The sequence below is a fragment of the Amphiura filiformis genome, chromosome 16, assembly GCF_039555335.1.
Source record: "Amphiura filiformis chromosome 16, Afil_fr2py, whole genome shotgun sequence".
Taxonomy (NCBI): domain Eukaryota; kingdom Metazoa; phylum Echinodermata; class Ophiuroidea; order Amphilepidida; family Amphiuridae; genus Amphiura; species Amphiura filiformis.
Genome location: NC_092643.1, coordinates 34858932 through 34875325, shown reverse-complemented (window position 1 = coordinate 34875325; position 16394 = coordinate 34858932). Strand labels below are relative to the sequence as shown.

Below are 16394 nucleotides of genomic sequence, written 5' to 3'. Positions count from 1 at the left end.
GTTTAGGATATACAGGGGTAAAACATAACTGGTACCTTAATTTTTGGCTTATTGTAGACCAATGTATAGTTACTTACTTGATATTACTACCCTAAATTCACAAGTGGCCCAGTTTCCAAAGCTGTCAGTAAAATTATAAATAACTCTATGTTCTCCAAGGGTAAAGAAGAAATCCATAGTATGGGTCTGAGTTTTCTCAACAGGAAGCCCTGAGTTATCTGTAGCAAAGGGCTCATTCCAAGAGACAGTGCTTCCCATGCCCTCCATAGGCAGTGCGCGTGTTATGGTTGTCGTCGTACAATTTCGGATAGTTGGCGGAGTCACATCTGAAGGAAAAGAGAGGAACAAAATATCATTACTTTCTGAAAAAAATATATAGTCTATACTTGCAAAATGCAGGCTGGCACAATCTCTTTCTCAATTTGTGTGTGATCACGTAAGGAATCATACTTTGTTTTTGTCTGGAAATCGTGTTGTTATAGCAACTGGTTGTTTTTATAAGATACTTTGATGTTCTACAATTTTCCTAGTACCTCCACTGAGATCACGTCTAGACGACACTTTATTTTTAACTTGAACAGAAAAAAAAAAAAAGAGAGGCTTGGCAACTTTGCCTTAAATGCGGACAATTAATGCTCTGCAATGCTCTTATTATAGCACAATATAGACCAAGAATTAACATTTTGGCAACTCTTAACTGAAGTATGAATTACTCCTTAAGTTGTGCATATTTCCGTATGTCACACTGTCATTCATTCATTCATTCATTCATTCATTCATATTTTATTTCCATAAAAATCAAAGACATTACATAAAAAATATATAAACACGGTACATATGGAGGAAAAGGCTGGAAGACCAAAAAGGTCTGAAAGTTAGCCTTTCCCTGAAATCAAATGAAATTAACAAAATAAATCAACATCACATAACATAACCAAAAGACAAGGGAAGGGGGGGGTGCTCACGGAAAATATTTGAATATCATGAATCACGGAATATCATGAATCATTTGTTTTTACGCATCGTTTTTTTGTAGTGAAAACTCGGTCGCAAAAAGCATAATTGAAGGGGTTTAGGCCAGTGGCAGATTTAGAGCAGTCAGAGAGGGGCCAACTTGAGAAAAATGTGACAAATTTAATCAATCACTGAAACTCATACCAAATTGTTTGTTTGTGGGGACTTGGGGGGGGTGTCATTTTGTATGACGGACTTGGGTTGTTTTTCCCTTTGCTCTCAGTCTTTTTTTCTTGTTCTGTGCCCATTCAGCTTCATTTCTGTGTTTTTTACCACTTATTCCGTCATCACTGTTGCTATCACCTCAATTAAGTACATCAGCCATCTTGCCCTGTTTGCGAGGGCACTATAATTTTGGATTTCACATACTCAATAGACGCACGTAGAGGGTGGATTTGTGTTGCTCTTTTATACATATGATAAAGCAACAATTTCCCATGCTTAACTATGGACTGTATGGAAACCATGCAAAGTATGGACTTGGGTGGGTTTTGTATTCAGGTATTTAATTTTTATAGAAACTTGGACCCATTGATACACAAAAATTCACAATTTTCGGCCAAATTTAACACAAATTTTGAAAAAAGGACCCACCCATATACCAAAATTGGCCTAGAAAAGGGGGCATCATTGATATACCAAAAGGCTGAAAATGCTACCCATGTTTGCAGCACGTCCCCATATGGTCATTTGTACCAGTACCCACTCCCCAGATGAATAGTGGAAAAGAGAGAAAGCAGAATGGACAGATGACATGGAATGGGCTATTCCATTTCAAATCCACACTCCCCCTGTGGAAGATTTAGCTAAAGTCTTCCACAGGGGGAGTATCAATTTTGAATAGAATACACAACTGGGGAACTTCCATTTGAAATACTCACTCCAATTGTGGAAGATAAAGGTAATGTCACAATACAGGAGGGGTATGGGTTTCAAAATGAATAACTCTGACCAATTACATTTGAAAAACATACTCCCCCTGTGGAAGATATTTCCAAAGGTGTGTGTGAAAGTAATGTGTAATGCCTAATATAAAATTATGTGCTACTTAGAGTACATGGCACAAGTATAGGTAATGAACACAGCTTATGACACCATCTTGCCAACATCTTACTCACCCCTGATAGTGACAGTAAATGTACACCTAGCCTCCTGGCCACCAGCCGTGAATGTATACGTCACCGTGGTTACACCAATAGGGAAATTGGATCCGGGACGGTGGGTCTGGGAAGGTACAATGGTTGTTCCCCTGTTGTCTCTTCCTGTAGGCTCTGTCCAGGTGACTCGTTGGCTAGGGCCAGCACCAAGATTTTCATTGATGTCACTTGGACAGTTTGTGACGGTGGGCGCACCAGGAGCTGTGATGTCAAAACACATAATAAGAATATATAACATGCAAAGTATATTGTCAAAAGTCCTGTACAAGTTCAACTTTTTAATGTGTTGTCTTCCTCTATTGCAGTACAAAAGAATTGTGACCCAAATGTTTGAAATTTCAGAAAAAAGAGGTACATTTTCCCTCTTCAATCATTTGGTATTTGAAAATACTGAAAACCACATTCATATTTTTTTCTGGTCAACTTATTCATTTTCTGGCTGATATCCTACCATTTTTTTACAAATTATTTGAGGGTAACACAATGATTTATAACTTGGCCTAATGATGCAGTAGCCCAGGTATTGGCTTCTTGTTGTGTCAAATCTCCCACCTTAACCCCTGAGTTACGTGCTTGACACGATCTAACATTGCCTCGTGATTGGTCAATTACATGATATTTTCACTTTAATCACCAATCAGAATGGAGCTTGCAAATAATTCACCCCAATTGTTTTGCGGGTGAAATTATGCTAACAATATTATGTTGCTGATTGGGCCAATTGATAATGAAAACTTCTTTTTGGCCAATAGGCAGGTAGTTCTCATGGGGTTAATCCTGGGTAGTCTAGTGACCCCACACATTGAATTTGTGACCCCAGATGAGGTTGCAGCTCATCGGTTAACCCCATGAGAACTACCTGCCGATTGGCCAAGATGAATATTGTGTCCAATTTTGAACCAATCAAGGAGGGTATTAATAAGATCATCTGCAAATGCAAGTTTGACCATAAATAGTTTAAAAGCCTAGTTATAATTGGCAATTGAAATGAGCATTTCAAGTTACCAACCAATCAGAAATGCTGTTAGACGACCAGTAGTAGTATCCAGGGGGTTAAAAATCATATTCCTTGAAAGTAAGACCACTTACAAGTCACAACCCATATCAAAATTATGTCAAAATCCACACACATTCTTGGGTAGTCTTGTGAGGACCCTTGATCTTGTAACCCTAGATGGGATCATGACTCACTAGTTGGGGACTAGTATAAAGCCAGACCACTCACAACCCATATCAAAGTTTTGTAAAAATGTACCACCTTAATTATTCCTGGGTAGTCTTGCGACCTTTTAACTCCAGATGGAGTCATGACCCACTATTATATGTGACTGTACACGACAAATGAGCTGTAAATTCCTCCCCCGGTCAATTTCGTTTTATTTCGTATTTAGAAAATATATATCATAAGCTTAAAAATGGTATATAATTTGACTTCAAACGATATCCAGAAGCGGGGATATGGTTTGTTGAACTTTGCTCCTTCAACAAAATGGTACCTTTTTTTGTTTCTACATGTGTCTCTTTTTCCACATTGCTGGTAATAAAATTAATATCAAACAGTCATAATTGGCGGTCATTGAACCCACCACTTGAACAGGATTTAGCCAAAGCAAACAAAGACCAGAGCTATTAAGAATTCTATTATACATCCAAGGTAGAAGCTTATTATCCTCTTCAACAATAGGTTTATTGATTGGTTTAAAAGGTGTTTGACTATCTAAATGAGATATTTGTCGAAGCAACTTCAGGTACAGATGAATACGACCTTCGTGCACATTTGACACTGTAACTCAGAATACAATTTAGGACATTTATGGTGTTACCTGTTACTACAACAGTAAATATACAGCTGGCTATGTTTCCATTAACATCAGTGAATCTGTAGATAACATTGGTGGTGCCTACAGGGAACTCTTGACCGGGTCTGTGAGTGCTGGTCTGTACAATTTGTCCTCCACAATCGTCTACTGCTGTTGGTTCTGTCCAGCTGACTGTGGCCACTTGGACGTTCTCTCCGTTTCTGATAGCAGTGCTGAGAATGTCATCTGGACAATTTGTGATCCTTGGTGGGACAGTGTCAACTAGGAAATGCAAAGAAATTAGCATTAAAATGGATGGGCTATTGGAAATCCATACAAATAATAGGTGAAAACAAAAGTTTTTGCTATTATCCCCCTCCTGAGTAACAGCAAGTGATAGATGGTAGCCCAACTGTGCACATAAGGCATGGTGTTGGCATCACTATTAGTAATATGGACAAATATATCCCTGATATGTATAGTTCAATGTACAGAAGCTTAGAATCAAAAATTTCAAAACAAGTGAAACAGAAAATTGGCAGAGCACAAAAAATTACATGCACAAAAATATACACTTTTATAGTACTTGAGTATGTAAATCTAATAAAGGTGCTTTTAAGTTTCCTGCCCCATGCTTATAAATAAATATAAATAAATAAATAAATTTATGGCACCTTACTGAAGCCTTGTCACCATTTTTTAAATTGATTATTGATTAGTTCTTATTTTCCAATTTTGAATCACTATTACAGACTTCGTAATCCTTTCTGATAATTTTTTTTCAAACCAAAGAACCACTTTCTATATTAGAGGTAAAATAAACATCTCAAAAAATAACTAACCCCCCTTAAATAATGGCCATTATTCAAAAATGGGAAGATTGTATTGCAAATCTGTAAAATGCATTGAAGCAGAATTTATTTCAAGCATCTTGACATCTCATTTGTAGCAATTGTCTAAATATTGACGCCGCAGCGTACATTTAAGTCAATGTAACCCAAGATTTGAAAGTTGCAGTAAATTCTATTGATTTGTATTCAGTATAATGCAAGGAAATCTGTGCAATGATATCTGAGTGTTTTTGTATTGTATGTAAGTGCAACTTTCAAATCTGAACCTCACATACATTAAATTGACCGGTGTTTTATTGTTTTCTGGGCTATCGTATCAAATGAGGTGTAAAAATGTACAGAAATAAATTCTGCTTCCAATGCATTTTACAGATTTGTAATACAATAGCCTGTTTTTGAGTAATGGCGATTATTTAAAGGGGGGTTACAGGGTCGGATCCAGGAATTTTTGATAGAGGGGGCGCCTTTTGGTAGACGACGAAAAAATGGTGTTAAGGGGGTTACCCCCTCTAAAACTCAACGGTTTTGGCCCATTGTTTGCTGTTCATGGCCGAATTTGGTCTTTTTTTTATAAATTTCTTTCATTTTTTGTATTTTAAGTTAGGCCGGCGCCCGTTGCTAGTCAAAAAAATAGAGGGGGCGCGCGCCGGCTGCGCCCCCCCCCCCTAAATCCGCCCCTGGGTTAGTTACTTTTTTTAGATGTTTATTACATTCCTACAGGAATTATAAGTGTAACACAGCTTATAAGAAAGCATTCCCAACATGACACCCCAACCTACCCTGGTTTTTTGTACAATCATGTAAGGGGGTGGGGAAGTGATTAATAGCTTCAGTCTCCTGCTGCTGCCTTGCGCGCACCCCAATAACAACAGAAACAAGATTCAGCTGACTGTTACAGTGCTTGTACTTACTTCCAACAGTGATTCGGAATGAACATGATCCAACATTATTAGACGGATCCACATACTCGTAGGTCACCACAGTTACACCAGGATTGAAACTGCTGCCGGAGAAATGAGACGAACTAAGAAAGCTCACAATGCCTGAGTTGTCAGTCGCAATGATACTGTTCTCGTCCCATGTCACACTTGTGGAAGTTGAACCTCGTCCAACACAATTTCTGGTAATATCAGCTGGACAGGTCACTCTTGGTGGCTCTGTGTCCACTATGGTAACTGAAGGAGAGAGACCATTAATATTATATTAACTTTTAAAAAATACTAAATTTAGAAAATATAAATATGAAATGCACTTCACGTGGGGGGATCAGAACTCTTCCCCCTGTTACCTACCCCCAACCAAAAAAACACCCAAAATTATGAAAATTTCCACTTTTTACGGTAATTTCGCACAAAATTTGTTGATTTTGCCCCACCTGAAATTCACGTTCCCCCCCTAATGCCCACCGAAAAAAATCCTGGTGCCGCCACTGCTTCTTCTTAAATAACAAAGAGCAACATTTGAATGCTGCAACTAATTCAGAATGCAAAAACTCATCTTGTGGTTGGTACTTGGAGGTTTGGAAACATATCCATCCTTTGAGCTCTGTGGCCTTTCTTTTCATTTCGTAATTTTATTGTCACATTCTATTGATTTTGCTTTGTTTGTTTGTAAGGTTTAAAGTATTTTTTCTTTGTGAATCACTCTGAGGTTATTGCAGCATAGGCGATCAATGAATATAGTTTATGTATCATGCATCAAAATAAATTGAATTATAGACACGGCGACAACTCTCCAGTTCCTTAGTCCGAAGGTCCGCTAGTTCAAACACGTAATTTACCATTCGGTAGGCTGAATCCTGAAAAAGGTTCGCTACTCCCAATATCGGGTTCTCTAGTCAAGGGTTCGCTAGTCTGAATAATAAATAGGGTTCTCTAGTCCGAATATAGAATAAGGCTAACCCTAAACCCTAACACTAACCCTTATTCTATGTTCGGACTAGAGAACCTTCAGACTAGCGACCCTTTGGACTAGAGGGAAGTCACGGCAGACACTGGGTTTGTCATGGGAAGTAAATTTGACCGAAATTCCTTCACACATTACAATATGATTATTGCACTAACAAAGGGGATGGAGTAATCCTGAGATGTATCTACTGTTATGCAATACATAAAGTACACCTATTACCTTGTGGGAAGGAATGTCGGTACGTACAAACTGACTTCTGGTAGAGAAACTCAGGATCCATGTATTGTTCAATTGAAAACATAATAAAGCACCCAATGAGGTAGGACCAAAGAGTACCGACTCTGCCATGTTTGTGTGTTGCTCATGGAGGGCAAATAGTGAACCTCCCAATGAGGTAGAACCAAAGAGTACCAACTCCGCCATGTTTGTGTGTCACTCATAAAGGGCAAATAGTGTACCTCCCAATGAGGTAGAACCAAAGAGTACCAACTCTGCCATGTTTGTGTGTCACTCATAGAGGGCAAATAGTGAACCTCCCAATGAGGTAGAACCAAAGAGTACCAACTCTACCATGTTTGTGTGTCGCATATGGAGGGCAAATAGTGTACCTCCTAATGAGGTAGAACCAAAGAGTACAGACTCTGCCATGTTTGTGTGTCACTCATGGAGGGCAAATAGCCGGGGGGCACTCACATTTTTTTGGGTAGAGGTGTGCCACCGCCAGTTTCGAACTCGAGGTCTAGGGAACTGATCGCCCGTCAAATAGGGAGGGTCTAGGGAACTGATTGGCCGGTCAAAAAAGGGGGGTCTTGGGAACTGATCAGCCGCCAATGGGGGTCTCGAGAACTGATCCAGGGTAATTTTCAATTTTTTTTGTTGCATTTTTGCCACAGATTTTCGAAACAATCGATTTCGATTCTTGTCAAAAATTGTGCATCGAATTAAGTATATCGGGATGAAAAATTAAATTAAATGTATCTCAACATCTGGACCTGGATCATTCCAAGCAGAATGTCTGCATCACACTTGAATCCAGATTAGGGACCGATCGTTATTTACGGCAGGGTGGGGGATGGGCGTTTTGGAAAAAAATATCAACAAAACTTTTCGCGTTCCCCCCTCGCGTCCGCTCAAAATTTCCGTGTTCCCCCTTGTTTTCCCAATTTCTCCATTTAAAACTTCACAAACCCCCTCCTGGTTCAACTAAAAATTTTAGGACTAAAAAAAAATTGTGTTCCCCTTAAATTTTCCCATTACCCCCCTGCCATAAATAACGATCGCTCCCTTAGTAGGGAGCCTACAGGGATCTATTCTATACGATGATTTTTATTTTTGGGTGTATCATCTAGAAAGGATCAAATTCAAATTGAGAAAATATTCTAGGTATGACTTGTACTTACCAGAACACGATCATGTCAGAAATTAATATTTTGTTCTGGGTCTGATTATTCGGACTAACTTGTAGGCCTACTATAACATCCAGATCATAAGAAAATGACAAATAGCCGAAATTCCCTGTACTGGCCTACTTTCTCACCGACTGAATAATTATAGCAGCAGTACTACAAGCAAACCTGAGATTGCCGCAAAGAAAAACATTATAATTAATAGTTTTATGTGAATGGATCGAGCCATAAATGTCAAGTGTGCAGAATTCGGCAGTCTTTCCACCAGGCTGATAGATCGAAAATCACTTCTAAATTCACTATTCGGGCCAGCCAATGAAGTGTACATATTTGAGGTATTTACTTCCAGTTTTATTCCCACTGATGGCCTCAATTCATCAAAATGTTCATGTCACCATCAGCCGAAAAGTCCGATGATTTTCAATGTCATGACCACACACACAGCACAGCTCGCTCAAGTTTTGAGTGATGTTTACATTTTGAAAACAATCACAAGACTGGCCCAGTATTGCCTAAAAAGGAGCCCAAAATTCACCTTATTCCTTACAATGTGTTAAATGGGGAAGAAAATGATGGAAAATCCCCATTGAAGGAAGCTTTTGGGCTGGCAAAAGTAGCTTTTGGGCGAGATTTTGGGCTTGTAAACGAAGGCGGAAAACATGCCAATCTATTGTCAATGAGAGCGGAGATGATGAATTCTGTGAGTCTAGCGAACGGCTCGAAAAAAAATTGAGTCATCAGAGCGGCAATCAATGAATTCAGGGGTCTAGGGAACGGCCAGAGGCTCTGAAAAAGGGGGTCGTCGCATGCACATACCCGTATAGCTGGCAAATGTGAGTGCCCCAGGGGCAAATAGTGAACCTCCCAATGAGGTAGAACCAAAGAGTACCAACTCTACCATGTTTGTGTGTCGCATATGTCGGGCAAATAGTGTACCTCCTAATGAGGTAGAACCAAAGAGTACCGACTGTGCCATGTTTGTGTGTTTCTCATAGAGGGCAAATAGTGTACCTCCCAATGAGGTAGAACCAAAGAGTACCAACTCTGCCATGTTTGTGTGTTGCTCATAGAGGGCAAATAGTGTACCTCCCAATGAGGTAGAACCAAAGAGTACCAACTCTGCCATGTTTGTGTGTCGCATATGGAGGCCAAAATAGTGTAACTCGGGATTATTTTGCTATACGCCCGGCAAGCTTTGATTAAAGTGTGTTGTTGTTTGCATTCTGTGTGTAGCATGGTGTGACGAAAAGTGCTGCATGTACACATATGCTCAAGTTTAAAGACGCCAAAAATTGTTCTGTTTCCGGCTTTACACTATTCGCCCTTCGTGATTGACACACCAAAATGACCAATTCACCATAGCATTACACACATTGATATTCTTTGGGTTTAATCTCTCTGAATGCATCAAAAGTGTTTCTAGATACTTACATTCTCTAACAGTTACCATGAAAGAACAAGTATTTCTATTTGATGACCCATCAGTGAAGGTGTATGTGACCCTATCTGTGCCAATGGTGAATCTTGTGCCGGATACATGGGTTCTTGTCACGACAGGATCTACGCCAGAATTGTCCGTTGCTATGGGCTCGCGCCATGTCACAATGGTGCCAGTTGTGCCAGGTGGGACCTCACGAATTATATTGTCTGGGCAGAATGTTACAACTGGTGGAGTGGTGTCACCTGAACCAACTATATATAAAAAAAGGGAGGAGAGATTAAATTAATACTGTTTTCTTCATATTATGTTTATTAAATCAACTATGGAGTCTTAAGTTATGTTCATGTTGACAGACTACAGGTATTAGCATTTCTATAGAGTACCAAAGTGTGACGTCATAAAATTTTCTGTTTTGCATTTCAGCATTTTCATGACCATATTACAGTAGAACATGATGAAAAGTTCATCAAATCGATTTGGTTGGGAATCGGATCATGAGGGCCTAGTTCTATTGAAATTGGGTAATATGGCCTGGTACATAACTGCTTGGAACCAGGCCAATTTACACTGATTTCAATGGGGCTAATTAGGTATTCATGTGGCCATATCTCGGGCCCTCATGACCCGATTCCCACCCAATTTGGACTGTGGATGTTTTTCATCATGCTCCACCGATACATGGTATTCAAAACGCTGAAATGCAAAAAAATGTTTTCTGTGACATCATCACTTTGGTACTCTATAGTAGAAATCTCATTTGAATGAACATAGCTGCTGACGAATGTCACTATGTGATGAATGTGTGCGTAACGTGGAAGGGAAACCAACCGAACCAACTCAATTGTGATTGGTAAGTATTTTCAATACTCTATCCAAGGTCGAGTGTTCATGTTGTATTTTAAAATATGTGATATACGATCGCAGTCAGATTGCGTACAACTGTTGGCATTTTGTTGGCTATTGGTTTTTTTTATAGCATAGTGTGCACTTGTTTAAAGGCACTGCTAACAGAAATCAGTGTTGGCATTCATTTGCAAATATTGAAACAAATTACAATAAACAAAGTTCAATTTGGTAAGAAATGCAATCCTTATTATTCAAATCAAATGTTTTTCATATATGTGATGGAGGTTACCAAAGAACACTTTTATTGTCACTTTAGGCCACACAAAAAAAAATGTTTGATTGGCGTAACCCGACCGATCCTAAAATTAGGCCAGACCCTAAATAAATAAATTTATTTATTTATTTTTAAAAAAGAAAAAAGAGTTCCAAGGCCTTTATCATATGCAATTTACAGCTTTAAAAGTAAAAAAAAAATCCTGACCTACCTACCCTAATTTTTTTATGTTACGCCAATCAAACTATTTCATTTTCTGGCCTTATTTAGGTGATAGATTAGAAGTTGATGCCTAATTCAAATCAAGGTAAATCTTTTTGAGGGAATTAACAAAATTTCTTCAATTTCTCACAAAATAATACTTCTAAGCTACTCAAATTTGGTACACTCACCCCCACACTTTCACCGGGTCAACCCGCGTCTTCAGCAGATGTTATTGCTCTGAAGATTGTTGTTGCTAGTGATGTAGTACTAGGACACGTCTCAATGACGTCACAGATGTTGATGACATCAAACGGGAAGATGTTGTGCCGCCCCGTGGTTCCGGGGTCAGAAGGTTGTAAGGTTGTCCCAGACAGGGTCGATGTCTAACCTTTGTCACGGTTCAGTCTGGGTATTTTAGTTCTGATATGGATTGCTTCCCGGTGAAAGCGCTCCGGTGAGTGTACCAAGTAGCGTAGAAGTATTAGTTTGCTTTCTATTTACGTTTACCGCTACGTATGAATATACATCATTATAAAAAAACAAAACATGCAAATTCTCTCACCTTGTACTGTGACACTAAAGACGCATGGTGTAGCCTCATTTCCGGCAGCATCCATGAATGTATAGGTGACGAATGTGATACCTTGACTGAACGTATTGCCAGGATCATGAGAGCTGAATCGGGTTGGTGTGATGCCGGAGTCATCGGTAGCGGTAGGTGGAGTCCATGTGACTTGAGTGGATGTGGATGGTGGTGTTATGATTCTGGTAATGTCGGCTGGGCAGTTTGACACAACAGGGGGCGTGGTGTCTACTCCACCACCATCTGGATTTGGCAAAAAGAAATTGGGAATGTTATATGAAGAGTATATAGATGCAATATTGGGCTATTCCATTTAAAATCCACACTACCCCTGTGAAAGATTTTGGAAATATCTTCCACAGGGAATATGGCATAAAATAACATAAAATGCTATTTTGAATTGTTAAAAATAGGGCCTTGGTATTTTTCCGGTACCGCTCCCTCGGAAAAAAAAAACCTCAGCCCAAAACAAAACCCTCCGATTTCACACAATGACCTCAAAATAGATGGTGCACAGTTATTATTGTCCAATTCAGGAACTCAATCATCACAACACTCGTAACCAAACCATGCCCGAGTCTGATTGGCAGATGATGTCAGACGCAAATTTAATTCTTTTTCATCCTGTCTTCAATTATATGTCTCACCTGTTGTTATAATATATGAGAACCTGCAAACTTCCGTGGTGCCAGCTGCATTAGAAAACGTATAGGTAATCTCAGTTGTAGATGGTACATTAAGGAACCTTGGTGGGGTGTGGCTGGCATCCGCTGTGACTGGAACACCTCTATCATCAACTGCTGTAGGCTCTTCCCATTCTGCTTGGTAGAAGGATGTGCCTTGGGGTGCTGACACTCTGATGTCATTTGGACAGCCGGTGATAGTTATGCCACCTCCGGTTCCACTTTCTGTACATGTGATAAAATTATAATGTTTAAGATCAAGTTTTTAAACGTGAACCCAGTTCTCAAACTAATTCAGTAAACATGCTGAATGTTATTTTCAGCAGCTACATTTATACCAGGTGTAATATTTGTTGTTTATTCACTTTTAAAAAACAAACAGTAAAAACACATTTAAAATTTTTTCTTTTAAATTAGAGTCAGGATTTACGGTAACATGTGTCCCAAATCACAAACGTTTTTTTGTCAAATCGGTGCAGCTATTTATAAGTTTTAGGAACATTATAGGTGATTTTCATAGGATTTGTTGATTTCATATTGCATAGAAATAAAATGCATGAGAAGAGAAGTCTTTTGAAATATTTTGTCATTTTTTTGTTTGAAAATATCACTTTTTCTGAATTTCTCAAATAAAAAACCAAAATTCATTTAAATAGTTATTTCAATGACACAGTCTTTTTACTCTCAATGAACCAGTGACATCAACACATTGAGGCAGCCATCTCACATGATTTATACAGCATCATAGAATGCGCTCATGTGTACGCCAGTGCTTTGAGTGAAAGCTTGTGATGATTTTAAAGTTGCACTGAAATGTTCAGTCGTCACTGACTCACCACGAGTAGCGATACTATAATACTAACACTACATGGAATAAACAGAATCAATGATCACAAGATGCATGAAATATGTAGAAGAAAATAATGAAAATAAGAATGAAATAATGAAAAGATGAATGAAATAATGAAAAGATGAATGAAATATGTAGATGAAAATAATGAAAATAAGAATGAAATAATGAAAAGATGAATGAAATATGTAGATGAAAATAATGAAAATAAGAATGAAATAATGAAAAGATGAATGAAATATGTAGATGAAAATAATGAAAATGAGAATGAAATAATGAAAAGATGAATGAAATATGTAGATGAAAATAATGAAAATGAGAATGAAATAATGAAAAGATGAATGAAATATGTAGATGAAAATAATGAAAATAAGAATGAAATAATGAAAAGATGAACAAAATATGCAGATAAAAATAATGAAAATAAAAAGTGATAATTTCATGGAATTTAAATCTGCATGGGGGTCTAAGTGTGTGAAGGAAAGGAATAAAAATGTAGCTATCAAATACGAATGTCAATAGTTCAGGTAAGAAAGTAATACAACTGTATGGTAGTTGTTGATGGTAGAATGAAGCCACATGTCGATCTTCTATATTTTAGAATGTGATTTTGAGCAACTACATCTGCAACTACTAGGTGTACAGTAATGAAAACTAAATAACCAATTATTAATGCTGTAAAATAGTTTATGGTGGATAACCAGACATACTTTATATTGGATGAGCCAATGTTGGGAATCAAACTGCCACTCTTGGACAGGGTTGTGAGGATATCAATCTTGATTGCACAACCTTGCTAAAGATCCATACTGGAGGAGGGCACTTGAGTTTCACAGTGTACACATGTGTGACCAGAAAAATGGGAATTAAAGGTCCGTTTCAGGGAATGAATGTGAATCGTGCAAAGCCCATTTAGGGGGTCAAAAATGCCTGGTTTTTTTTTAATAAAGGGTTGTTTTTAAACTTCTAGTCATATGGAAAAGTAGTCTCTTTTGCTCAAATAAAAGGGGTCCCACAGTTAAGCAATGGGAGAAAATTGTCTTTTTTCACTTTCAACTTCAATTATTATAAAGGGAAAGTCTTTTATTTTTTGGCTCGCTCATAATTGTCTCATGTATATATTACACTCTACTTTCCCCGATTTTCAAGGAAATCTGATGAAAGACTTCGTCGTACAGGAGCACTAAACACCCCAAGGTATTCCCAAAATCTCACTCAATTTACTGCAAAATACACTGACATACACCCCGTGTTATTAAAGTAGCGTGCTATAGACGGCCCTCCCTTGATAATAGTCAGTCCGATTGACTTGGCTCACACGATATTTCCTAGAAATACTTTTGCCAGATTCTACTCTCTAAAAGGAATCTGATTGGTTACAAAATGCCGTCGTACAGTAGGAAAAACCATACCCTCTTCCGTACAGCCCTGCTTAGTGTGCTGTGTGGTAATGTATGCATTGTGCATTGACCTCGAACGCCTCTGTACACACAGCGTGCACACACTGGAGTCGAATATAATTTATTTAAAGAGACTTTCATAGGAAAACTTTTCCATTTAATAAAGTGTTTAATTAAATTCTGCCTTAAGGGGTCTTTCAGGTACAATCCTGTTTAGGGGTAAAATTTTTTGCAAAACCGTGCTAAATTCCTGTTTAAGGGTGTTTTTTCATCAACAGGGCAAATCCTGTTTAGGGTATGTTTTGAAAATCGCAGGTCACACATGTTTACACTGTGAAACTTGAGTGGCCTCCGGGATGTTTAAGTTGCCATGAGATATTCCAGTTGAAATTCATTACCCTTTATGGAATACATGACCTTAAGGGATCTAAAATGAGCGTTTATTGCGTTTCGACAGTATTTTTTGTGGGACGTGAGAGCACCTCAGACCTATCGAATTGCATTCTGAATCTGAAGCATGTCTTTCTGATATCAAATAATTTTCATTTTTGAAAATCACAATATAATACAAATTTTATGACAAATTATAAAAATTTGATATTTTTCAAATTTTGATATATAACAGTCCTCAAGTAAATTATATAAATCTAATGATATATTCTTAAAGTGTACGTAGCAGTGAGGAAAAGCCGACGGTCAATTGAAAATTTTGACCTTTCATATTGAAGATATGGATTTTTTTCCCAAAAAGACCTAATTTTTTTTGTTGTTTTGGGAAAAAAATCCATATCTTCAATACGAAAGGTCAAAATTTTCAATTGATCGTCGGCTTTTCATCCCACCTACATACACTTTAAGTATAAATTATTAATGATTTGCCATAAAATGTGTATTAAATTGCGAATTTCAAAAAATCAAAATTATATGATATCAGAATGACATTCTTCGTATTCAGAATGCAATTCGATATGTCTGATGTGCTCTAATGTCCCAAAATAAATACTGTCCAAACGTTCATACCCCTTCCCTTAATCTTCAACACAGGAAATGTAAAATTCAAATGGGGTTACATAAATGGGCAACTCCATTTGAAATCTACACCCCCTGTGTTTGATATTAAGATCATGTCTTCCATAGGGGGTGTATGGATTTCAACTGGAATAGTCCAATCACCATATGATGTATGCCTGGTTATGAAGAATAAAAATATTTTACTCGTCTCAACTTCCCCATGTGAATGAGAAATAGTCTAAAACAGTACAACTAACTCTCAAAATATCTATCACTACATGAAAATATCTAAGGATGGTATCTAAGACACACCAAAGAATGAAACATACAGATGAAATAAGACAAAATAATTCCACATCTGGGGTTCAAGTGTGAGTACGGTCCACATTGTGATGGTAACACCCATTGCAACAAAAACAATGAAACACAAAGACTTATAGTGAATAGACCTTTTCATACTGAGTAATTCCGATAAAACCCGAAGCATGAATTAATTTCCCCTGTCACGCGCGTCTAAAAGTACCTCTTCATCATCATGTACAGTGCGAAGTTCCGATGTGTAACAGGCATCATAACTACGATGAATTTTCGATGGTCAATTTAGGGACGAGAGAGGTACTTTTGCCAAGGATACTCAACGTGCAATTAAGCGTGTGGCGGTAGCGTTGTGTAAGAGACTGACCATGGAAGAGGTGATGAACGTAAACAAACACGTTCTGGAAAAAAAAATTAACTGACGAAAAATTACGGACATTATCCATTTCTTTCCATTAGTATCTTATTGTGAAAAACAAAGTAGCTGAGGTGTTAGCTCAATATGCTAGGAAAATATTTCTCACGATGACCACATGTTCACAGTGGCTTAATAAGCTGTATTTTCGCGCAAAAGGGTGTCGTAATTCATGACATTTCTTGTCTGCCAGTTTGGGTACAATTTGACCCCCTAGCTTACTAAATAAATATCGCG

The 16394-nt window shown here is 38.0% G+C and overlaps 1 protein-coding gene across 1 annotated transcript in view; it reads right to left on the bottom strand.

Annotated features, from left to right (window-relative positions):
- The window catches only part of LOC140135911 (uncharacterized), a 232440-nt gene that overhangs the window by 9738 nt on the left and 206308 nt on the right, over positions 1 to 16394 (bottom strand). Inside the window, exons 61-67 of the mRNA XM_072157581.1 lie at positions 12131 to 12391; positions 11463 to 11726; positions 9567 to 9827; positions 5733 to 5996; positions 3995 to 4252; positions 2133 to 2372; positions 78 to 326 (exon numbers count right to left, since the gene is read on the bottom strand). Of these exons, the coding sequence (XP_072013682.1) occupies positions 78 to 326; positions 2133 to 2372; positions 3995 to 4252; positions 5733 to 5996; positions 9567 to 9827; positions 11463 to 11726; positions 12131 to 12391 (1797 nt within the window). The remainder of the gene's footprint in view (positions 1 to 77; positions 327 to 2132; positions 2373 to 3994; positions 4253 to 5732; positions 5997 to 9566; positions 9828 to 11462; positions 11727 to 12130; positions 12392 to 16394) is intronic.